Source organism: Lutra lutra, chromosome 3 (assembly GCF_902655055.1).
Source record: "Lutra lutra chromosome 3, mLutLut1.2, whole genome shotgun sequence".
Taxonomy (NCBI): domain Eukaryota; kingdom Metazoa; phylum Chordata; class Mammalia; order Carnivora; family Mustelidae; genus Lutra; species Lutra lutra.
The window spans coordinates 27,155,971-27,181,798 of record NC_062280.1 but is presented as its reverse complement, the minus strand read 5'-3'; the positions used below and the strand labels follow the sequence as shown (position 1 = coordinate 27,181,798).

Below are 25,828 nucleotides of genomic sequence, written 5' to 3'. Positions count from 1 at the left end.
GGCCACGTTGAGGGAGGCCATTCTCCTTCCTCCTGACTCATTCTTCTCATTTCTGACCCAACCAAAGCCGTGCCTGTCCCCTTCCCAGGGGCTGTCCCCAGGAGTTGGGAACAGAGCTGGACAGATGAGACGGGCAGGCCCCGGCATCTCTCTCCCAGGGAAGCCCCAAAGATTCAGGCAAAGACACACACTTTATTTTTCCTTCCTTTAATCTTAAGCAAAAGAAACACGGGGGTTCAAAAATAAAAATTTATTTCCCCCCCTCCCAGGCCTTTCCCCCAGCTTGGCCACTGCAATCACCCTTCCTCCCCAGCAGGGACCGGAGAAGGCGAGGGTGCAGACAGCTCCCGCTGGGGAGGGGAAGGCGGGGGTGTGCCGAGCTCGGTGCTGGTCTCTTTCCAAATATAAATACACGTGTCAACACTCCTGGAAAACCCTCCCCACCTACCACGCAAGGCTCTCCTCTCTCTGGCAGTGTTTGGAGAGGGGGTGGGGGAGGGGAGTGCCCGGCACCGGCTGGCTGGGGGTTACTGCATCCGCTGGCTATGAACCCCACGGGCCTCCTGCTGCTCATTGTAGAAGAGATGACACTCGGGGTCCCCCCGGATGGTAGGGGCTCCCTGGATCAGCTTCCCAGTGTTGGGGTTCACACACCAGCACTCCCCACGCTGCCCATTCAGAGACATTTTGCACTGCGGAGAGAGAAGAGAAGGATGTGGAGGACTGGCCCTGAAGTCCGCAGCTCTCCTTCCCTTCACACAGCCTGAGGTCTGCTGAGCAGCTCTGCAGGCTGGTGCTTCACAACCTTGACCGTGCACCAGGGACCTCGCTAACATGCAGACTCGCCTTCAGGAGGTCTGCAGCGGGGTTGAACTCCACTCCGTGCACAAGCTCCCACGTGACACTGGGACCCACCGAACATGCTCCAGTTAGCAAGGTGCTGGGGGGTGCCCCAAGCTGAAAAGACCTAGTCCCCACCCGCAATGAGGTCCTGTCTTATGGGGGCACCAGCAGACCGGGGTTTAGTTACAGTGTGAAGTGAAAAACGCATGAGATGGTAAAAGTCAACGCGAGCACAGGCCCTAGTGTGGGCCGTGCACTGTGGGAGCCATCTACACGCTGCTCATTCAGTTTCTAGTTTTTAAGTTTGTGTGTGTGTGTGTATGCGTGAGTAAGCTCTATGCCCAATGTGGAGCTCGAACTCCTGACCCTGAGAGTAAGAGTTGCAGCTCCTCCCACTGAGGCAGCCGGCGCCCCCTACCATTCTTCTCTAGCATACACATTCATTTAATCCGCAACCACCTTGTGACTCAGGGACCATTACTCCACTACTTCACAGATGACCAGAAGGAAGTACAGATAAATTAAGTAACTTGCCCAATGTCACACAGCTAGTAAGAGGCATAGCTGAGAAGCCATTCCTGTCCCAGGGTCCCTGCTCTTATCCATAAACTAATTAATTACCATGGAAAATCCCTTTAGTTACTGGTAAGGGACAGGACACAGCCTGTTTTTCATTAGAAGAGATCACTACTTCTTTTTTTTTTTTTTTTTTTTTTTTAAAGATTTTATTTATTTGACAGAGAGAAATCACAAGTAGGCAGAGAGGCAGGCAGAGAGAGAGGAGGAAGCAGGCTCCCTGCTGAGCAGAGAGCCCAATGTGGGGCTCGATCCCAGGACTCTGGGATCATGACCAGAGCCGAAGGCAGCGGCTTAACCCACTGAGCCACCCAGGCGCCCCGAGATCACTACTTCTTTTCAGCCCCCAATGCAGTAACGGTCATACATTTAGAAGGCACGTGTACAAACAGCTTTGAACACTAGACTGATATTTCAAGGGGCAAGATGCCTGCCTGGGCTGGGGGAGGTATGGACGTGAGCCCCATCCCCCGACCCCACCGCTGTGCAGGGGGAGGGTCAGTAGAGGCAATTAGTCAATGGTGTAAATCAGTGATTCAGGAAGTGTGGTCCATGGGTCATCAGCCATTCCTGGGAGTTTGTTAGAAATGCAAACCCTTGGTTGCCACCCAGCCTTCTAGAATGGTCAGACCCAGGAATCACTGCCAGACAATTCTAAGGCTCGATAAAACGTTGAGAAGCATTAGTGGAACCCCACGTGGCTTCTCCCAGGCGCGCCACCCAACCTGGACACCAAGGGCTAATGGCAGGTAGCTGGGTAAGAAGAGGCAGCCTCTGGCAAGAGCAAGGCACAGCTGGGGTTCAGGGCCAAGGACATCCCCTCTCACCTGTTTGAGGTTATACAGTCCGTGCTTGTCACAGTTGGGGATGTGTAAGGAGTAGAGGTGCTCCAGAGGGCCCCGCTCATCTGGAAGGTGCATGGTAGAGATCCGTTCCAGGACCTGGTCCAACTCCTGCTGGCAGGGGGTCTGTGGGCACAGACAGGCACAGATGGGAAAAGAGGATTCTCAGAGTGAAACTGAGCTCATGGAACAATGGCCCTCAGAACCACCTCCTGCACAGGGAAGGGATGTTCCCACGGCCACAGAGCTGGTTGGTGGAACCAGCCAGGGACTTCTGACAGCAATCTCACTAATATGTCATCGTGTCCACACCAGCCTCTAAGAAAGTCCCATGGATGGGTGTTTTCACCCATCTTTCACTCTGTGTCAATGGCTTTCAGGGGCCAAAATGGGATCTCCTTGGAAAAGCGAATTCAAGTGGCTTTCTCTAGAGGACCTCTGCCCCGACCCCATGGGCCAACCTCCATCACTTCCCATTAACCCAACCGGGACCAAGACCCAAGACAAGAGAGCTCAGCTGGAGAGAGGAATGGGGGCAGCCGAGTGAGGGGAACACATCCCAGCAAGCTCAAGCAAGTTCAAGTCCATCTCTAGTCCATTTCCTTGTCTATGCCCTGAAGCCAAAAAGAAATGTGGAGGTTTCAGAAGAAGGGGACTTCAAGAAACCATATACCCAGTCTCTTTCACAGCCGATTACTGAGGTCCCCGAAAGAGACACTGATCGGCCGAAAGGTCCCTCAATATGCTGGAGGCAGAACCAGAAAGGAAAGTGCTTTGCCTACAGGCAAATAGGACACGGATGTTACTAGGTGCCCTCCTCCCACCCCTCCAAGCACACCCAGCCCCTCTGACCCTGGCAGGCGGCGGCCGCAGCTTCTTGGGCTCATCCAGACCAAGGTGATGCTTGCCCCCCTTGCCCATCTGCCGGTGCTGCTCGGTGACCTTCTCCCGGAACACAGCCAGCTCCTTCATGCCTGACTTGAGGGGCTTCCGACTACCACTGCCTCCACCGCCCAACAGGTTCACGGTCCCGTCCACATGGTTCTCAACCAGACCTCCTTCAGAGTGCTCGTCACCGTTGTCTGCAGAGAGGAAGGGAAGAACTCTAGGTGCCCTTTTCAGAATGGCAGGGCTCCCAGGGCCAGTCTGAACCCCTGAAGATGGAGATGACCAATAGCCACGCGATTGTGCTAAGCAATTTACATAGACTATTGATTTCAGTTTTGCGGCAACTCTCGGGGGCGTTACCCCAACTTTGACAGACGCACAAGTCAAGGCACACAGAGACCAAGACTGAGCCCACGAATCTGGCCCTGGAACACAGGCCCACTGACTCCAGCAAAACGCCTGGGAGGCCTCATCGGTACTGCCTCCATCTGGAGCGTCATGGAGGAGCACGGAAGGAGGAACGTGTCTGCAAGGCTCTCACCATGGAATGGCATTAAGTCCTCCTGAAGCCATCACTCTCCCCTAGAGAGACCTCCCAGGCTCACCCACCAGAACCTCCAGGTTAAGGTCTTCATCATCTGTGGCCTAAAAGGGCACAGACTGGGTCCATTTTCAAAACTAATGCCTGAGATCCTGGGCCAGGCCAGGATGAGGTGAGGGAGTGAGAAGGGGGAAGAGCCACCACCAGAGCCCGCAGTGTCTGACACCCCGCTATCATTCATCTGCCCACCTGCCCTCTTCTCATGTCCGCTAATGACTCAGGCCCACGGCCGCTCCGGCACTACCCCAAGCGGCCCTAACCCGTTCCCGTATCTGTCCCGGCATGCCACCACCAGCCACATTCCAGAGAGCCCGGGGAGCAGGAACCGGCTCGACTCTGCACTTTCTGCTTACCGTGAAGCACGGAGCATCACCCGGATGCTTGTCCAAAGGCACCTGTTAAGTCTCTTTCCACCTTTCTCAGCCACCAACCCCTTAACTACAGGGAGAGGCTCCTGCAGGGTGCACAGCTCAGGCGGAGGGGCCCTGAGAGCAGCCCCCAGCTACCATGGGCTCACGCTGGCTCGGTCGGTCCAGCCAGGGGAGGCCCAAGGAACAGAAGGGCATGAAGAGTCATAACCAGGGAGACAAGCCCTCGTGGGCTCTAGGAGGGCTGGGACTCAACAGCCCCCTGTGGATACAGGAGAGCCAACCAGGTCTCAGACCCTGGGGCCTAGAGCCATCCCCCAGCAGGTGCCAACAAGACCTAGATGTGCGGAGGGAGTGTTTCTAAACAAATTTTGCACGTTTTCTCTTCCCTTTTTTGTGCTTTCAAAAACTTACAGACCCGATAACATAACTGAATGGCTCTTACAATATTTCTACACCAGGGTTTCAGGTGAGGCACTTAGGACCTGGTAGTCCCCTCCGAGTTCGGGCACAGAGTGGTGGGCTCAGATGCCCACTGTCCTGGACAGAGTTCCACAGGAGAAAGAGCTGACCTGTAAAAGGGGGGCCATGATGCCCACTCTGGGTTGTTGCAAGCTGTGGCGTTCACTCACTCCCTCGATGGCTAAGGGGTGGGGACAGTCTTGTGCTTCCTGGGGAACCCACACCTGCTTTCACAGAGCAAGCTCCAGAAGACTCTGGTAGAGTCTGGCCACCTGACCCCTGAGGCCTGTCCTCACCAGCTGCGGCGGCATTCCTTTAGAAAGCCAGCACGTGACCTCCAGACTATCGAGCCCCAGCTGACAGGGCATTCTGGAGTTAAATCCCAGCTCCCCGACTTTTTTTTTTTTTTTTTTGAAGATTTTATTTATTTATTTAACAGAGAGGGAGAGATCACAAGTAGGCAGAGAGGCAAGCAGAGAGAGAGGGGGAAGCAGGCTCCCCGCAGAGCAGAGAGCCCAATACGGGGCTCGATGCCAGGACCATGAGATCATGACCTGAGCTGAAGGCAGAGGCTTAACCCACTGAGCCACCCAGGCGCCCCCAGCTCCCCGACTTTTTACGCCAGCTCTATTTGTCCCGCACATACAACCTCTCTATGCTACCATCTTGTTACCTGAACTGTTAGATCATCACAGCTCCTACTTCACACAACTGCTGAGAGTATGTTACAGGTAAAGCAGTTAAGATAAGGCCTGGAACACAGAAACTCTGTGTCCTGTTGGTGATAGTACTTTGATGATGATGAAGACAGCAACTGCCTCAGTTATCCATTATCTGCTCGCTTGGCAATGCAGAACCCAAGAACGAGGCAGGAGAGGAAGAGAACCCCTTGAACATCAAAACAGCTGTCAGTACGTCGAAGCATCGGCAAGTTCAAGTGCTTTCCTCACAGGGCGCGGGGACACTCAGCACAGGAACACTGCTGGTTCGCAGGAGCATGGCTCCAGCGAGCCTGGTCTCTGGATGTCTGGTTTCTACAGCCACGGCAGAATAAAATCAACAAAATTAAAAGGAAAGAGAAGGAAGGCATGTGGACAGTGGCGAGAAGTATCAAATGGCAGGAAGATAAGAGGAAACTAAAAAAAACCAAACATAAGAACTTTGGGCATGTTTAGTGCATCACAAACAGCTCCACACCCATGGATGACCCCTGAGGACTTCCATACTGTGTAGCCCAAAACAAGAGTTGTGTGGGTAATGACAAGGACCGTGGGACATTCAGAAGAGGGCGGGGGGTAACATGCCAAACATTCCCCATTAAAAAAAGAAAAAAAAGATGTCTATCCAAAATTGTTAAACTTTAGAAAAATAAAAATTGAAATATTTATTTTTAATAAATTACTTTTTAAAAAGATTTCATTTATTTATTTGACAGAGAGAGTTCACAAGTAGGCAGAGAGGCAGGCAGAGAGAGGGTGGGGAAGCAGGCTCCCTGCTGAGCAGGGAGCCCGATTCGGGGCTCGATTCCAGGACCCTGAGATCATGACCTGAGCTGAAGGCAGAGGTTTAACCCACTGAGCCACCCAGGAGCCCAAAAATTGAATTATTTAAATGAGTAAGCCCTCTGAAAATTCTCTCTAGAATGGCTATTTCCCCAGGGGTTCTGGGTAGCCCTGGTTTTACCATAAATAAACCGACCACAGATCGAATCCTGTTCCAGAAGCCCAAGCACCACCCACAGGGGATAGCCTATTTGAAGCATTTGCCACCAAGCTGGATGGGAGTTCTGTCCCCTCCGTATTCAATCAGACCCATCCACCCACCCCAAACTTTCGTCACACACCCTGTCTCCCGACCCCAGCACTGTGGACACTGGGACCAGAGGATTCTTCCCGGGCGCGCTGTCCTTTGCATTGCAGGATGCCAAGCAGAATCCTGGGCCTCTACCCACCACAGGCCGGGAGCCCTCCTAAAGTTGAGACAACCAAAACTAATGGCCCCCCGGAGGTGAAAGTGCCTCCCACTGAAAACCACCCTTCAGAAGTTAGGCTTTATCGGGAGGCCTGGAAGTTCCCCAGCCCCGTGCTGAAGACCTCAAACCCCATCTAAGGCAGATCCAAACTCTGCTATCTTCACCTCCCTCGGCTAAGACCCTCCACCACGGTTCCTCCCCCGGCACACTGCTAGAGCCCAGCAGTCCACCTTCTGGTTCCAGAGGACTCGAAGGCTCCTGTTCCCCCTTCCCTGAGCTCTCCTGGGACTCAGACCACTGAGAGGAGCCAAAGCAGCATCCGCTGGCAAGTCCCAGAGGTCAGTTCACCTCTAGCGCTCAGAATAAGGCATCTAAAAACAGGTTAGACGAACGAGATGCGCACGGGTAAAGAGGCGTCACGCCGGCAGACTCCGGACAGGGCTAGCTTGTCATTAGGCACAGCGGGCCCAGAGCCCAAGGGCCCAGGGAATGTGGGGATCTATTTTAAAATCAAAAGGAAAAGGGCGCCTGGGTGGCTCAGTGGGTTAAAGCCTCTGCCTTCGGCTCGGGTCCTGCCCCTCTGCCTACCTGTGATCTCTGTCAAATAAATAAATAAAATCTTTTAAAAATAAATAAATAAAATCAAAAGGAAAAATATGCCTTTAGGTAAATTTTCTTTTAAGTCTTAATCTATGATACCAATACATGCACAGTTCTAAGATACAGTTACCAAATATGACTTAACATCTTTTCACAAAGGAGGACCACAAATGCCCAGGCATCTGGGGCCACAGTCCGAATGCAGCCCTGCACCAGGCCCCAGAAGGCAGGGGCCTACGGGTCCGTCTGCTCCCAGGAGGACAGAGTTGGCTTCCTATCCTGAGATAGCCCCGCCCTCTCTGAAGTAAAGGTCAGTTTGTCCGCCCTCACGCAGGCCACCTGGATTCCAGGCTAGGTTTCGTCCCATTCCATTATTGATCCCAACGCTGCCAACGCACATGCCATTAAGATGAAGAAATCCATGGGTCTGGTTTGCTGACGCACATTCTGACACTCCACACCTTGAAGTCCAAGCCCGGGAAAGGGACTAAGGGCTGTCTGGGTGGAGACCAGACAAGCCTGCAGACTGAAGAAGGCTTTGGTTCCATGACTGGTCTATTTCCAGCCGAGAGGCTCAAGAATTCAGGCTCCCAAGTCTCATCGCCCGACTGAATCCCAGGTCTCCACTTAGCTGTGCAGCCCCAGACATGTCACTTAAGCTCTCTGTTTCCACAGCTCATCTATAAATCACAGACCAACAGCACCCACTTCCAGTGGGCAGCCAGACTGCCGGTGACGCTGCCCGCAGACACAGTGCCAGGGAGCACGCAGAGCCAGCTCTCAACGGCTCCCCCCACACTCGAGCAAGTACCCACCCGGGACTCCCTGGCACAAGGGCCTTATCCCATCATTACCCAGTGCTTTCCATACATTCTCTTCCAGGGGACAGGAGCGGTCCGCAGGAAAACATTCCAAATGGAGAACTCCAATTAGAGATGGAATTTGCCCTCAGAACAAAAATACCAAGTTGCATTTTTTTTCCCTGCCCAAGAGTGAGGTTCAGAATACTATCTATTACACAACCACTTATGTATGCAGCTCCGTGGGCTGCAGTGCAAAGGTCAGTCTAAGAAATGGTTCTTAGCAGTCCAAATCCCACAACTGGAGAAGGCTTCGGGCTTAGGGATGACCCATAGGGGCCTCAGGGGGGTCCCCAGAGATCTTCCCCTAAGGATTAGCTGTTCTCTACTCCATAGCGCCCCAGGAAATGGTTCACCACTGAAGCAGGGAGTTTGCCGACTATATATGGAAGGTAAAGCTTTTCCAAAGACAAGTGGGGGAGACCACAGAGGGCCTGGAGCGTGAGAACTCCCGTCCTGCATCCTGCCACGCCTCTCAACCTCATGCACCTGGAGGTGTGCTCAGCTGAGAAAAGCAAGGACAACCAGAGGCAAGCAACGAGTTGCTGCATTTTATAGAGAGCAAACCCGAGGCCCAGAAGGACTATCACCTGGTCTAGAGGAGCTACACACTACCGCTATGCCATCAACAGAGTGCCCGGGGTCCCCGACATTGTCCTCTGGCTCTGCCTTACTAGGTGGCCCGGTCTCTCCCTCCAGGAGAAAGAGCTTTGCACCTTCATTCTGCCTTCCGGACTATGCATTAATACCCTGGTTTTAAACTTTAATTTTGGCATACCCTTTTTTTCCCTGACGTGATCTTGTTGGATCGTAGCACTGAGGACCTGACCCAATGCATGAAAACCCTTGTGTTTGACGATTCCTACCTCATGAAACCACATTTTCTCATGCGATGCTCTGACCTCCACGCTCCAATTCCTGATCTATAGAAAACCTTAAAGCCCTCTTAAGAAAATAGGCCCCTGAAATCCAAAAGCAACCCCATACTCCTTCTTGCTTAGAGTGTGATTGAGGCTTTGTCCTTACACAGGCCTGGCAAGAAAAGGGAACTTTTCCCCTGAACATGCTACATCTTCCAACAAATGACTATGCCTCCCTGCTTTCTTCTTGTCTTTATTCTTAAGAAAACCTAGGCAATTCCCACCTTCTCCTTAGCCTACCTCCTCTCTGGAAATCTAAGAGCTGGGGGCCCCCCAGAGAAGATCAACTCTGACTCCAAATCTGTCCTTCCCTCCTGTGGCAGGGAATGGCATTGCAGGCCCTGCGAGAATGGATTCCGAGCAATGGGCCAGGGGAAGGCTGGCCGCTTTCCCGGTTCCACTCTCGCTGGACACAGAACTCACGTGGCTTCTGCTTTGTTGGTTTCTCCCCAAATGCACTTAATCTTGACACATGTTGGGCAAAAGAATTAATACTAACTCCCATCTTCTCATTAACATCCATGGCAATGGACAATTCATTAACAAAGTCAAATGGGCAGAGAACTCCAGGAGTCAAGAGGCCTTCCCGCTTTGCCGCTTCTATTTCACCCATGACGTTGGCCAAACCCTCTAACCTTCCTGAGCTCCCCCTTCTCCAGCGTGAAAAACGTGTATAAGAATCCTACTCCAGTGAAGGTTGCGACTTATCATTACCATTTGCCCAGGGTGGGCAAAATCAAGTTCCAGAAGAAATGTGCAGACAGGTGATCTATTTCTTAAATGGGTAAATGGAAGATTCACGTACCAGGCAAGGGTGGGGAAGATCCGATCTGTCGGATGGCCATGCACACTGGGGAAAAACGAGTTACCAGAAAGTTCTGCAATACTCTCTCTCTGCATATTCCTTCTAAAGCCTGATTTTGTTGATTGTATGAATTCTGTATGTCGCTCAACATCACAATTCTCTGGCATCTGATGGAAGTCCTTGGCAAGCGTGGATTCACCTAAATTACCTTTACAGAATTTATGGGAAGGAAGGAGAGAGAGAGGGAGGGGGAGGGAGGAGGGGGGGGAGGGGGACCGGAGGGAGGGAAAGGCACTCATAACGACCACGCAGTTATAGGGGAGACAGGGCTCATCGGTAAAGTCACCAACATGCAGGGGAACCAGCTATCTTGAAGAGAATGTAAAGCCAGTGCCTTCGGATGGCTGACTGTGGCCCCCAAGTGCAGTAACACAGGCCCCCGAGGCTGGGGTGGAGAATTCAGTCCCCCCTGGGAGGCAGGCAGAAGGCAACCATGGATGGGGAAGAAAGGGGAACTTCTTTGGTATCTTTCAGCTGAGGTCCTTGGTCTCTCTGGGTAAGTGGCCTCGTTTATGTGTCTCTCTCCCCCCTTTCTTCTAAAGGTCAGAGGCAGCCAGCCACACTGGTGCTCACAGAGGAATTCTGAAGAGAGTGTATATACATGGACATTCGTACATGGACGTCCACTGCAGTGGAGGCTGGCACCCGTGGCACATTCCAGCTTCAGGAATGACGCTCTCCCGGTCAGCCCATCTTCCCCCTGCTGGCACCCAGCTTCCTTCCAAACTCCCTTCCCATTCTCTCCCAGCCTTGGAGGCCCTGCTCCCTACACCCGGCACCCCTGCGTGGTGTCAGCAAAGCAACCCTGAAGTCTCCCAGATGCTACCACACTCGGCGAGAAACCCTCCAGGCGACAGACCAGGAGCTCCTAGGCACGGCTTTGGCACAGAAGGAATTCCCTTCGGGGAGGAAATAGCTACAAGCAGCCTCTTCGGTCCTTCCTGATCCCTCGTCATCCAGGCTGTATCCCACAGGGGAAGGCACTGGTCACCTCACCAGGGGCTCATCATCCTGCCCTCGGAACTACCACAGGCTACTGGAGATGATGCACGAAAGCAGGACATCGAGCCCACTGCCGGCCAAGCCACCCTAAACTCTTTCTGGATTCTGTTTGAATGCCAGCTCTTGGGTTCAAAACTTTGGCTAACTTGCTCTAGCCAAGCAGGAAGAGAAGTACTGTTTTAAGAGCCAGTGGGGGGGGGGGCGAGGTGGCGGGGAGGTGGCAGTGTGCAAGGTTCTGATCCAGATGCTAGCACCATGCCCCGGATTGTGAGTGATGCCCATCAGGGGTTTAAGATGTGTAGGCTTCAATATAGGGAGGCGCCTGGCTGGGGCAGTTGGTAAAACACATGACTCTTGATCTCCGGGGTATGATTCAAGCCCCACGTTGGAGGTAGAGATTACTTATTTAAAAAAAAAAAAAAAGAGCTTACATGGTCAAGTTGTGTGGGGTTCAACCTGCTCATCCATAAATTCAGTGAATTTGATTAGGGGAACGGCACCTTGTCTTGCCTGTTGATCAGAAATCATCCGAAGAGGGGCGCCTGGGTGGCTCAGTGGGTTAAGCCGCTGCCTTCGGCTCGGGTCATGATCTCAGGGTCCTGGGATCGAGTCCCACATCGGGCTCTCTGCTCAGCAAGAAGCCTGCTTCCCTCTCTCTCTCTCTCTCTCTGCCTGCCTCTCCGTCTACTTGTGATCTCTCTCTGTCAAATAAATAAATAAATAATCTTAAAAAAAAAAAAAAAAAGAAAAAAAAAAAAAGAAATCATCCGAAGAGCTTGCTACGAATGGTCCTGGACTCCAGCCCCCTGGGATTCACGGCAAGCCTGAGCAAAGGTTAAGGGCTCTCTATTTTTAACAACTCTCTCTAAGCTCTGGCATTTCCAAGGCCCCATTCCTCTGCGTTTCTCGCTCTCCTGCCTCACTTCGCCGAAGAACTTCTTGGTGATGGGAGAACGATGCCAGTTCTTTTCAAGAGACAGGACATCATGGGAAGACAATCTCATAAGCTCTTTCCATCCACAGGCTCGTAGGTTCATAAACAGACGCGTATACATGCATGGATGCAACAGGGGCCCTTCTTGGCCAGGCATCATGGAGATTTCTAGAGCATGCCATCACAGCGCCATCTCCTCTCGGGCTCCACCAAGTGAGCAGGAAGAGCATGGCCTCTACAGAGCTTCCCTGCCTGTGCGCTCTCTAAAGGGCTGCTTTATAAACACCAGGGTCATTCCTGGAATCACAAAGACCTGGGGAGGGTCAGCGCTGAGGCACACCGTTTGAGAAAACAAAAACAGGCTCAAATTCAGCCAAGGTCCCCTGGGACTCCGTGAGCCAGGCTGTCCCTGAAGAGCCAGAGAAATTGAAAGCAAGATGGCAAACCGCCCTATCAACTTTCACCCTTTCCACGAGTCCCAAACATGTCTCCTCTGGCTCAACTAAAGCCATCCAAGAACCTAGCAAGGTGACCCCACCGCGGAAACCCCAAGGGGGTAGAGTGTGTGCTCCGGTGCAAAGCTGGGATAGGGGATACAGGAACAGGAAGAACGTGCCTGACTCAGCAACTCTACATCTCCCTGATGCGTACACAAAAACATGCATTACAGCATTACCTGTAGGGGCAAACCCAAGCCAGCAGCCTTTAGCAGGTGAACGGAGAAGGAAATTCAGTAGGGTAAATACAATGGAGTACTACACAGCAGTTCACCAGAATCGCTCGGACCTGTGATCACTCCTGTCATCTATCCATCTAACAGACCTCTAAACCTAACATTGACAGAGAGAAAAAGTTGCAGAACGAGTCCTTTTTGCACATGTAACTTATTTTCAGAGAACTCTAGATGTTGGTCATCTATTAGCAAATCTGTTTAGCCAAGGAACAGAAACAGGAAGGAATGCATGCTGGTGGCTGCCTCTAGGGACAAGGGACAGCAACAAGAGGCTGGTGGGGAAAGCCATTGGGAAATGTTTTTTTTAAGCAGACATGAAGCTGGGATGCTGGGGTGGCTCAGTCGGTTAAACAGACGTGAAGCCAACAGGACAAAATGTCCTCCTCTCCCAGTTCTAGGTGGCACACTGGTGTTACTGCATGATTCCTATTACTTCTTCTCTGCATTTTTACCATTTTTTTTAAAGATTCTATTTTTAAGCAATCCGTAATCTCTATAGCCAACGTGGGGCTCGAACCCACAACCCCGAGATCAAGAGCTACACACACCACTGAGCCAGCAGGCACCCTGCAACCGTTTTCTTTAACAAGTCATTTCCCTCATCACATTTATTCCTCCCTCTCCTTGCCAAGCAGGGGTATCAGTAAACTTGGGGTGCCTCTGAAAGCCCACTGGGTGCAAGAGGGCCGAACATGAGTTCAGCCAGTGACCTGGCCAACTTCACTGGCACTCGCAGGCCACCACAGTGTCACCACGGTCACCTAACAACCAGAGACTGACCATGGGTTCCTGGCCAGGTCTCTGTGGGATGAAGAACTGGGAAATGAATCAGAGGAAAGACCCAAAGAGAATGGAAGACAGTCACAGAGTCAAGGAGAGGAGGACAAAGGAATCAAGATAGTGCAGGCCAGAGAATGGAAAGCCAAGGGGACAAGGGCATCCCGGTGGAGCCTACAGGGCACCAGGGACCCCCACAGGTGTGGCGTGGTGCAGGTGCCCATGGGCCAGTCATGCCCAGCGGAAGGGAGATGGCTGTTCCAGTTGGTTCCCTGAGGCCCAGAGAGTAAGAGCCTTGACTGAAACAGAATGATCCAGGGTAGAAGCCATTCAAGACTTTCACGGTAATTACTAAAACAGGTAGCACACACGGCAGATGGGAAAAAACTGCAGACTTGCTCTGGTAGAGTTTAGGGGGAACCTTTCAAGGAAGAAGGGCAATATGGCTTCCAAGTGTCCAAAGGCCAATGCACTGAGACTATGAAGGGCCATCCCTGCGCAAAGCACTCTTTTATTTGACTCAGCTTCTCTCACAGCTCCCTACCCAGAGCACACTGGCAAAAAGCCTGGGTCCCTGCTTTCCCTTCCTCCTCCAAAGGATGGAGCTTCTTGAAGATGCAAATGTGGACTTTGCGCCCATAGCGCTTTAAAGAAAAGTATGAAAAAATGAAAGAGGGCAGGAAGGACATTTGGTGTGCTCGATTTACTTTTCTGGAAGAACAAGATAGTGCCTTCTAAGTCGGAAGGAGAGACCCGTCAAACCCGATTCTCTTTCTCCTGTGACTCTACTCACCAGAAAGGGTTCTCATTATTTCACCTCGAGAACTTCCCAAAAGCCTTGGTCGAAAAGGCTAAAAGCTGCCCCTTCACTTGCATTCGATTTATAAACAGCTCTACTGACTTTTAGTTCCTTCATAGTTAATATTCAACTTTTTAAATTGCTTCTCTTGGGGCCTGCAGCTGGCTGGGTCAGTAAAACTACACGATTCTTTATCTTGGAGTCGTGAGTCTGAGCTCCACGTTGGGTCCGGAGATTACTTAAAAGAACACAACTAAATCTTAAAAAAAAAAAAAAATGTTTCAAATAAAATGAAATGCTTCTCTGGCTCTGCTGGTTCCGAGGAGCCTAAGAAACGCATCTTTACATTCTTGCACGCGGGACACGGCATGCACTCCCTCCGTGTGTAACCCTCCGGATCACGACAGCTGGTTCCCCAAACACCATCCCACCATTCTCCAGCCTAGGGTACTGTGTTCTATTTAATTCTCACTTTTTCCAGCCTCTCCCTCACCATCCAGGACCCACAGCAGCAAGACTGGTCAGGAGTTTTGGAAAGGGGAAAAAAAAAAAAAAAAAGCGATCAGCAAGTGAAGTAAGGAGGTGAGAGAAAAGACACTTCCCTCTCCCGGGACCCACATTCAAACAACCGTTCCCACACTCCGTTTGGAGGATATGACCCCACAGACAGCTCCCTGAGTGATAAAGACTGGGTCCTACCCACCCGTCTCCTCCCACCCTCACCTTCCGCCCGCCTCTTCTCCACCCCTGTGAAGGCTGTTCCCAGGGACTGCGGGCCTGACAAACTGAACCCAGGGGGTGGGGGGCGCAAACAGAAACTAAAAACCTGTGAAGATGTCCAGGATTGCCTGGCCACACTCTCAAAACCAGCACAAGAAGTGTCCTGAATATAAATAAGTGTCTTTAAATAGGTCACCATGCTTTTCTTTTTCCTCGACTAAAAGTTCACTAATTGTGTCTGATAAAATAGGGCGTCACATCTGGGGTCCTCCCTGGTTGTGCTCTCTGGGCATAGAGGCAGCAAAGGGAACCAGGGACAACCCGCAGAGCTTCGAGGGAGACTCCCCAACTGTGGGGCGTAAACGGGCCACGCTCTCACCCACTGGCAGAACCGTAATGAGTGGCCGTGGCACCAAAGGCCATGACCACCCACTGGAAAACCCTCCACCACTAACCCCATTCTGGACTTTCCAAAGCCAAGGGCAGCCATCCAGGGAAGCCACACCCCACGGAAGAAGCCATTCCTCTGAACCGGATCCCTCAGTCCCTGTTCTTAAAACACTTGGCAAATCAGAAAATACAGAAAAACAGTCCCTCTCCTCCTGTTGTGTGTGCTGCGATTAGACGAAGAAGGAAGGAGAACCTGTAGGACATTGATTATCGCAGTTTCTGGGCTAAGTGCTTTGTGGACAGAACTGCATTTTATCTTCTGGCAATCACACGAGGTTGATAGTTTCTTATCCCCTCTCACCTTGACCAAAAAAAAAAAAAAAAAAAAAAAAACAAAGCCAGAGTGTTTGAGGCCAGCTGCCCAAAGTCACAGCGTCAAGGGCAAAGCCAACACCAAATCCAGGTTGCTCGGCTCCGGGGCTCTTCAGGAACCAGGCTGGCGTCTGGTCATTGGCGCCACTGGCAACTTTTAACACCCAGGGCCTTATATCTTCTGTTTTATCACCTTCATCCCCTCCTCACCTAGGGACCTTGCTTGTCTTGCCTGTCCCTGGAAAGCCCTTCTGATCTCCCACACCCATCCTAGCTGGGCTCCCTTGCCTCCCGCCAGCCACACCTCCTGTCGCTGTTGCTATGGAAATGACCCAGCCTTATCAGGCGGTTTCGAGACAAGGGCCCCCGGGGGACTGCCATTTTCATTTTATCTTGGCCTCAGGCACTTTCTCGAAAAGCAACTGCACCATCGAGAGGCAACTTGGCACCTCCATCCAGAAGTCAAGGCGACAGACCCGAAAGAAACGTCCTGGGGAGCTGCACAAAGGAACATTTTTGAGAAGTTATCCCTTAAAGACCACCTCCCAGGGAAAAGGAGCTTTTCTGAGCAGCAATATATATGATTCGCTGCTGCTTTGCAGGTGTTGAGTCTGAGGGACTGAGGCCCTGGGAGGAGCATCTGGAGACCCAGACTCCACTCAGGTCTGCGCCTGCACTGGAACTGGAATGCAGCCTTGATTTCTTCATCTGTCAAGTGGGGAGAATCCTGAGGCTAAAACAAAAGCTGGAAAAAAAACCAAAGCCAAACCAAAAAACCCTACGGACACTTTGGTCAAAGTGGATGATGTCTGGAAGAAAGCGATTTTAATCACCATTATTTTGTCCTTTACCCTTTGGGGCAGACTCTTGGCTCACTGCACCCCACAATCCAGCCCAGACCCCCCCCTGCTAGAAGGCCCCACCTCCTTGAATCCTTTCAGGGGTTCAACATGCTAAGCCTCCCCCAAGTCCCACCTCCCCAACTTGCTGAGGCCTTCCTGGGTTCTGAGGCCCTCCCTCCCTGGCTTCCTGGCTTCCTGCCTCCCAGCACTCAGCTCCTTGAAGGAAACACAGGCTGTCACACCTATACCCATTCACTAATTAGGAACCCCAGGCTCTCCTCTGCTCAGGCCAACTGAAGAGGTGCCCATGGGCCAATTCTCCGGCCCCACAGCTGGAGGCCAGCCAGCCCCTGCCCCTTCTCCCCAATCTCCACTCCTGCCCTGCCTCCCAACAGCCAGGAAGAGATGTGGGGCTGGCAGCCAGAAGGGGCCCCACGGGCTGCCAAGTGCCCCCTCCCCCAACTGAAAAAAAAAAGGTTGTGGGGGGAAACAATTCCTGACTACAGTCGACTCTGTTATTTCTTTCCGGAGAAGCCGGCGTTCTGAGCAAGGTCTCCCTCTGCGCCCTGACTGACACCCAGGAGCTGAGCCAGAGCACATCTTCCCTGGCTATGTTAAAGGACAGGAGTGGCCCAGGAGGAAGGGCATAGGGGGATGGTCCATTTTCCAGGAGGGGGAAAAAAAATCCATAGCCAGCACACTCTACTCACTATGGAGGTGGGGGTGGGGGGCAGTTACTCTGGAACCTGAAAGCCAACAAGTTTCTCTGAACTGACTACCCCATCTGTAAAGTGGGCTTCTCCTCTTGGCACCTCCCTCCTCACGGTCATGAAGGCCCTCCAAGTAGAAGGAACTTTCCACCTCAGATTCCCAGTGGCAAGGGCTGTGTTTTGTCCCAACTGTCCTGGGTTTCACTACAAGCCTTGCTGACCCCTGAAGATTCAAGCAGCCCCCTTCTCTGCTTCCTGGGGCCTCCCTCCCACCAGAGGCTCCAGAGCACAGCCGCCACTATCATTATGCCCAGAAAGGCGGTCACTCAGAGGGCTTTCTGGGACCACAAATGGAATCAGACACTGGGAGGAATCTCAGAGCCCAGAAACACTCTCCCCAACAGCCCCCCCACCCCGCACTCCTGTGGAGAGCCCATCAAACCCCTTCAAAATGAGAGGCTGCTCCCCAACTCAGAGCGAGGTCCACTCTGCAGACGGCATCGTAAGGACACAGCACTTTTTGGATAGAATGCCCAATGTCTTTGCCAGGTTCACGTTCAACTTTCTGGCACCCAAGGCTCAGGCAGGAGAGACTTGAGAGCCCATTTTCCTGGAGCAGGAACCAGGCACCCCAGGGCCTTCCCTGGCTTGGCCCATGCTCTAGGTACTCAGTTTGCTAAGAACAGCTGGCTCCCACCTGACCCTATTGTTCTGAAGCTGGGTCCCAGCAGGGTGCCTGTAAGGGGCTTCCCACCGCTGAACAGGGGCCTCAAGGATCCTCTGGTCCTCCGAATACCTCGGACAGCTAGGTCCTCACGGTTGGCTGGCCGGGTGAAGGCAGAACCCAGCCCTGTCACCAGCTTAGAGCAGCAAGCCTGCACAAGTACCCAGGGTCCCAACCCTGGGGCCACTTCTGTCCCTGGAAGAAAGCGATTTTAATCACCATTATTTTGTCCTTTACCCTTTGGGGCAGACTCTTGGCTCACTGCACCCCACAATCCAGCCCAGACCCCTCCTGCTAGAAGGCCCCACCTCTTTGAATCCTTTCAGGGGGTCAACATGCTAAGCCTCCCCCAAGTCCCACCTCTCCAACTTGCTGAGGCCTTCCTGGGTTCTGAGGCCCTCCCTCCCTCCCTCCCCGGCTTCCTGCAGTCCCTCTCCTCCCAACTGAGGGGCTAAAGGGTGAAGCTCCCAGATGAAGAACGGTCAGCCTCAGACATCGGGGTAAGGGCCCTAAGGAGCACTGCCTAACTCATCCCTAAAAAATGGAAGCCTGCTCACCTCAAACCACTTGTTTGACGTCAAATGCATTTATACTGTATTTAAAGTACAGTTTCCTTACCCTTTCTACGAACAGCTCAACTACAGTCTGTGAAAGTAGGCCAGAGGGATGGATATTTCCATTTTATACATAAAGAGATGAAAAGCATGTGATTTATTACAAAAAAAAAAAAAATGAAGTGCTTAGTTTTGTCTGTATTATCTAGCCTTCCACATACACACACCCACACGCAAACACACACGCGTGCAAGCGCCCCCCTACGGAGTTGCTGCTAACAATATTTGATTTACAGATAAGGAAGACGGAGGCTGGGGGAGAACTTGCCTTGGCTAGCATGCGGCTGGAAACTGGGCTTTGAGCTGAAGCAACTTCACACCACGATGAGGCCACGAAGCATGACCCTAAAACTGCCGGGGAGACGCGCGGCCGGCCCGACACAGCCCATGTGGCCTTCGTTTCGAAGGCCAGCTAGCTGGGCGTCAGGGAGGAGACACGGTCAGCTGCCATCAAGGCAGCCAGCGTGTGTGAGCACCTGCTCCATGCAGGACGCTCGCCGGCACCACAGCTGTCCTCACGCGCACCCTGCTGAAGAGAGGCAATCATCCCCATCCCACCAACAGGTAAACTGGTATTCGAGGAAGGCCCACACGCGTCGGCACTCGGGTTCTCAAACTCAGGCTGCAATGGAACCGGTCCCCATGATGGCACAAGCAGGGTGGCCGCCCCCCACCTCTGCTCACCCCACCCTGGGACCCTTCTGTCTCTCCCAACTGCCACACACTGGTCACCTCCCTCTCTGTGAAGTCCCCAGGCCTTGGGCCTCCTAGTGGAGTTGAGGGAATGCAAACAGCCAGACCTGGCCCATATGTGGCAGGTGTCCAGGAACAAACTTTCGGGCTGATGGGGTCAAAGACTTTTGTTGCCTACAGCCCCCGCTTCCCTTGCTTGACCACGGGGGCGGAGGGGTACAGAAGGAAGGTCAGCAGCCTCTCAGCTCATGACTCACCTGCTCAGCTGTCCCCTAACTGAGCTTCAGAGTCCAAAGCTGCAACATGGAGGTAAAAAGCCTCCCTCTCTCCCTCACAGGGATCTTGGAAGACAGGAGACAAAGCAGGCTAGGAAGCCAGTTCATGATAGGAGGAGGACAGATGGGAAGGCGACCGAACCCCTGGCCGCTGTCTGCCAATCTCAGCAAAAAGCCGGCCAGAGACAGCAAGGAGTAGAGAGGCCTAGAACGTCTGCCAAGCAGAACACCAGCTCCCCTGGTGACTTAAAAGCTTAACCTTGCTCCTCTCTGCCTCGGTTGCAGGGAGAACAACCCTAGCACAAACCCCCTTGGAGATGTGACCCCTGCCCCCCCCACCCCTACCCCACAAAGCCCAGCCCCATGTTCCTTTGCCAACCACCCTCCTCATCCCAGAATTAGATTTGTTTCCAGCACTCCAGTCCCCATCACTTACGTGGTCTCCACCTACCTGGAGTCCTGTGGAAGGCTGGGGTACATCTATCTTCTGTGCCATTTCTCAAGCCTTACCCGTCTCCTTAGCATCCAGCCAGATGTTCAAGACCCAGCCATAGTGGGAGAGGCCGCAGGGGGCCAGGTGAGAGGGGGTTAGGAAAGCAGCATGGATTAAGCAAGAAAGGAAAGGGGAGACTGGAAACACTAAGAAGGGACAGACTGAAATGAAATACGGTCCCTGGTGATGAGGCTCTTCAAAAATAGTAATAACCAAGCCCTTTGTCGTCGTTGTTGTTGCTGGTACGGTGTTGTAGCATGTGAGCGGGGTCAACAACAAAACCAAATGTGGGCAGAGCCTACATATTTTCTGCTCCTCCTTCATTCCCTTCAGAAGCCCCTGCTGTGCCCCCAGCCCCCCACCAGGAACTGTCGTCCTATTTTGCATTTCACTGGAACCAAGAATTTTTGGAACTTCCTTATATCAAAATTTAGCAACTGTGCATCCAGTTTTCTACAGCAGAGAACAGCTAATGTGAGACCCGACTAGAAGCTCACCTGATTAATGCGCTCCAGTACAGGGATTCTCTCCAAGGAGGCCCTAGACGCAGGACAAAGGGAACCAAACAGGCTCCTGCTCCCAAGGCCCGCAGACGTCTTTCTAAGACTAACTTCCATGTAGTCCCCTAACCCAAAGGAAGGATTTGCCCGAAAATTTCAGTTTAAAGCTCCGTGCTAAGGTAAGCAAAATCTTAGAACTGTCTAAGCTTCCTCTTCCCTCTGCCTGCCAGGAAACTCAATATCTCAACTTGGCCAAGAACCAGAGCAAAGATAGACCTCTGCGGTGGTCGTGAACACATAGATTCCTCTTTCCCCTGGACACCACCACCTATGCTAATTCAGGGACTCCTCAGCCCTATTTTTACAAGATCCTATGACCTGGTTTCAGAGGATTTGGTTTCCTCAAAGCTTCTTCAAATACCTGGTCAGGGGAATGGATGGGATCGTTATTACCACACAAAGGGAACCATCACGGTGAACAATGCGGCCAGAGTGGAATGTGAGTAAGGAAATTGCAGGCAAAAAACCATTGATTCCCTGACTTCCTCAGATTCCAGCCCTCAGAGGAGCACAAGGGGACGGAGGAGGCAGCCAGCCCACCACTGCTTGCCTCCTCGCCCGGTAGGGACTTGGGGAGCCACACCCTCCAGACCAGACCTCCCTCTCCAGACCAGACCTCCCTCCAAGGCCAGAGTGCACACAGCCACACCCAGCTAGGTCTGGTGTCCCAGGAACCAGCGGTCTCTGTCCCCCTCCCGCCACCTCAGCTCCCCCACCTCAGCTCCCCCACCTCCTCCTCCCAACGCGTCCTGGTGACTCAGGCAGAGCAGCTTAGCGGGGCAAGTGCTGGGTGTTCTGTCCAGAAGGGGGGAGGGTGGCGGAAGGTAGTGGTGTTAGCAATCAGTGACAGTGGGTCCCACTCATTCCCCAAGTCTATTTTACGACTTTGAACTCAGTATGCAAATTTATGCAAGACAAGATGCAAAGCAGCGCTTGGAGCCAGAAGTCCCATTGCTTTTCTCCCCTTTCTTGAAGCTGCACTGAACCACTGTAAATCAGTGCTAGCCTCTGCCCCCCTTTCTAGTCCCCCAGCAACTGCAGATGCAAAGGCTCCTCAGACCCGCCCGCCCGCCCGCCTGCCTGCCCTGGGACTTTGAATGACTGCACATTTCTATAGCACGTTTATATGTGCAGACGGCCAGACGGCCACTGGGGCGGCTCCGCCCCTCCGCATAATCCCAGGCATTGTACACGGCAGGGAAGGAGGCAGGGAGATGCGGAGGGAGCCAGTCCACCCCGCCGGCCCTGAATTCTGAAAGGGTGCCCACTTCCTCCTCTTACCCCGACATTTCTAGGCACTCCTGCCCACTCCATCAGCAAACACACCCACACACTGTTAAGATCCAGACCTCAACAGATCTCAGGGGGCCCCCCACTCCCATTTTTCTTCCAGGATCACTCACCTATTCCAAGCCCTAGTCTGACATGCTGAGTTTCTCTGAACCAACCAGTCCCGACCCATCACCCCCAAGGGATGGAGGCTCAGCACCCGCAGATGTGCCCCACCCCCACCCCCTGCATCCCAGCCGTCCCCAGGAAGTCAGCGACACAGCCCCTGAGTCCTGGGAACAAAGACAAAAGAGCTAACAGCAAAGCCGGAACTGCTGGGGTTTGCTGCCTCAAAATAAGAGGGTATGTTTAAAATTCTCAAAAGCAACCTGCTCAAAGAGGAATGCAGTCTGGGATGGGAGAGAGCTCGTTCTTCAGAGAGGGGAGAAAAGGGGATGGGAGAAGGAGGGGGGAGGAGGTAGCTTTCAGGGCTACGGTCTCTTCTGGGCCACATTCTGTGCACCCCCGACACCCAACCCAGACCCCAGGGCTCTATGGGCAGTGCCACACCCCTGCCTCAGCCCAAGACCCTCTCGGGCCCAGAAGCCTCGAAACTTGCCCCTCTCTTCCCTGCATCCCTGCCAGCCCAGGCTTCACCCTGCAGTGCCCCCTCTTGCCCAGTCCTCACCCCTCAGCACCCTGCTCTGGGACACTTCTTTCCAGGGTGCCCACCCAGCTTCCACATCTAGCTCCCACCTCCCACCCCCAGTGTCCCCTCTTCCCAGTCTGGAGCACAAGAGAAAAATGCGGAAGGCGTCTGTCTGGGCACTGGGAGGAGAGGGCTGAGGAGGCAGCTGGGGCTAGCTGGCGGAAAGGAGTCCCATAACCAGGCAGAAAATCCAGAGTGACATTCTTCCCATGAACTCACCCCATTGTCCCTGGGCTCCCCTGACAACTCCCCCCTTCGGGCTCTAGGGAGGAGTGAATGGGGAGAATCTCCTGCATCTGTTCTGAGGCTTGGAAGCAGGAGAGCTGCCAGTGGAAAGGAGGAAGGGTGAAAAAAGTACAACGTTTAGGGAGGACCTGTGCCACACACTTAATTATTAAGACGATCAAAATCCAAAGGAGTCTGTGAACTTGGAGGCCTTTGAAAAGTTCACCCTGCTGAGGAAGATGTTTAGTTTGTCAGAGTTCAGCTCAAAAAGCACAGTACCTCCCCGGAGGGGAGCGGGGGAGGGGGGACAGGCAGGATAGAGGGGGCCACAGAGGAGGAACACAGGGCCAAGTCTTTTCCTTTTATTATTACTTTCTAAGAGAAGCAGGAGGGAAGGGTTAACTTGGAGGCCAGGCGGAGAGGGAAGCAAGCGGAGGGAGAAGAAAGGGACTCAGGGTTTCTGCTAGCTCCTCTGAGGAAACCCTAACTTGCTCTGCACTCAAGGTCACAATGTGCCAGAGAAATAGAAGAAAGATTTCAACTCTTAGCCCCAATTCCATTCCCAAGGAGAACAGGGAAAAAACAACGGCTGGGGAGAGGAAAGGTGGAGAGGCCGGAGGGTCTTGGGGGGCGGGGAGGGGGTACATGACTATGACCACATAAGCTTACAAGCAAGCAAAAACGTTTTCACTTATCCCTTTTCTTTCTTTCTTTTTTTTTTTTTAAGCTTGAGGAACTTGGTCAGACTCGCTTGCTTTTTAAAACAACAGCAGCAGGCAGTGGACACATTTCTCAACTGTCTCCAAGAAAGAAAATAATTACAGTCTCCTCCAGACCACTGGGGCAGGAGGCTTTTGTAATTTTATAAAAACAAAAACCAAAACAAATGTGAGATTCTGACTGCCTGGTCGTGTCCCTCAAAAACGTTTTGGGGGTAATGAGGATCCCTTACAAAGACTCCCAGGGCCCCCCTTCCACCGGACAGGGAGGATCTCCCCGGATTAGGACGGGGGTAACACCTCCCCGCGGTCAGAGCAGCCGGGTACAGCGCCCGGGCATCGTCCCGCCTTCCGCCCCGGGGCCCAGATGCTCTAGTGAGTAGCACTGCAGCCCCCGCCCCGGGACTGCAGCCGGCGACCCGGCTAAAGTTACACCGACTCAACTGCTGGGCAGAGTCTCCGAAATGCCCCTCTCTTACTGTTCCACCCAACAGAGAAGCACGAGCCTTCCTCGTTCTCCCCGGAACAAGAGCAGCGCTCGTCTGCGTTTCTCTCCTAAGCAACCCACCCTACGGAGTACCAAGTCCTTTCTTTCCACCTCACCATCCCAGACGGAAGGGTCCCTCCACGAGCTGCCGCCCTTCTCCTAGCGCCCCGCTCTCATCAGACGTCCCCGAAGTCACCGGCACCCGCCAGCCTCCGCCCCCCAGCAGTGTCCTCCACCCGGACCTTTCCAGGAAACCTTCGGTCGGCGGCCACCGACTCAAACTGTGCCCCAGCTAAGCCTCAAGTTCGTACTCCCCTGGGTCTGGCCAACACCCTCCTCCCCAGTATATCCCCCCTTCCAAAATATAAGTCGAGGTACGTCCACCCGGGGAAGACCACGGTAACAGGGATGCCTCTCCTCTGCCCACTTAACCCGACCAAACCGGTAAGCAGCCAGGGCTCTCCCGCACGCTGTAACTCCAGCTCCCCTCCCCGGGCCTGACTTTCGGGTCCCCCTCCCAAGCAGTCGCCCACAACCGGTCGAGGACTCCGCTGTTCCTCCACTAAAGCGGTCGCGGAGCTCCCGTCGCACGCCGCTCCCGCACGGAACGGCCCCCGGCCCGCGCTCCGCTGCCCTCCAAGTTTCTCCGAACTAGTTGTCCCAGTGCGCATTACCTGCAACCTGCTCGGGGCTGGCGCCGTACTCGGCGTCGCGGCGCTTTTCACAAGTGCCCTCGCCCAGGACCAGCGCCTGCAGGGGCAGCTCGGAGCCCGGGTGGGGATAGCAGCGCAGCCCCTGGGCGCAGCGCGGGGTGTAGACGCCGCACGCCTCGCCCTCCAGCCGCGCGCACACGGAGCAGCAGCCGCAGCCGGGTTCGCGGACCAGCTCCGCGCAGGGCGCGCGGGCGTCGCCGGCCACCCCGGACGCGGCGGCAGCGGCGGCGGGCGGCGCGGCCGGAGGGGGCCCGCAGGCGGCCAGGCGCTCGGGCGTGCAGGGCGGGCAGCGGAACAGCACCTCGCCGCGCACCCCGCTGCCGCCGCCGGCGCCAAGGAGCAGCGGCAGCAGCAGCAGCGAGGGCGCCAGGAGCAGCGGCAGCGCGGGGCCGCCCAGTCTCGGCAGCATGTTGGCGGTGGTGAGCGCGACGGCAGAGAGCGAGCGGGCAGGTGGCACGGCCCTGCGAGCGCGGGAGCCGCCTCCTCCACTTCTTCCTCCTCGCCGGCAGCCGCAGCCGGGTCCTAAAGGGCCCTGCTTCTCCCCGCCCCCTGCCTTCTCCCCTCCCCCTTTTGGAGACCACCCCCTTCCCCCGACACTCCCGCGCGCCGGCCTGTGAGTGCGCGCACGCCCGCACGCCCACCCTCCCGCGCCGCGCTTCTGGGCTCTATGGGTCCCCTGCACCATCACCACCCCGCCGCCCCGCTGAACCTCCGTCCCTCCACACCCATCTTACCCCGGGCTCCATGACTCCAGGGGAATGCGAGTAACTTGGGGCTTGGGTAGGATCGGCGCGGGAGTGGAGAAAAGTGGGTGCTTTTGTCTCCTGTTTTCAGTTCAGAGGGACTTAGTTTGCGTGCTTCCCATTCGGCCCGCACTGGGCTAACTGCTGGGGCAATGCAAGGGACATAAGACGGAGTGAGTCTCGGCCTTCAGGTGGATTTCAGAGCGCTCCCACCATCTCTCTCCATCCTCAGGGTTCTACTCAGTGCTGACATGTTGCTTGGGGAAATGCCTCTGGTCATCAGTGAGTTGGTCCGAAGAAGCAGGTTCCCATCCACTAGACCAGCCTAGCCTGAACAGCCGCTCCTGGTGACCACCGCAGTTTCCCAACCCTGCCAACATCTGCTAACATATAATTACCAGAAATGCAATTTCTGGACACTGAGAAACCTGTTCCCTTCCTCTCTGCCTGACTTCCCCCAAAATAAGCCCTTAGTTGCCTCCTCTCCCCGATCCAGAGGCATTTGCTATGGGCGAGATCCTGCCCCCA

At 53.9% G+C, this 25,828-nt stretch overlaps 1 protein-coding gene across 1 annotated transcript; it reads right to left on the bottom strand.

Moving 5' to 3' along the window:
* Positions 1-196: 196 nt before the first annotated feature.
* On the bottom strand, positions 197-25,071 carry IGFBP2 (insulin like growth factor binding protein 2). Its single transcript, XM_047722476.1, has 4 exons — positions 24,519-25,071; positions 3,114-3,343; positions 2,247-2,387; positions 197-692 (listed from the first exon to the last, which is right to left on the bottom strand). The coding sequence occupies exons 1-4, from the start codon at positions 24,964-24,966 to the stop codon at positions 528-530; spliced, it is 984 nt and encodes a 327-aa protein (XP_047578432.1). The 5' UTR covers positions 24,967-25,071; the 3' UTR covers positions 197-527.
* Between the last annotated feature and the right edge of the window lie 757 nt (positions 25,072-25,828).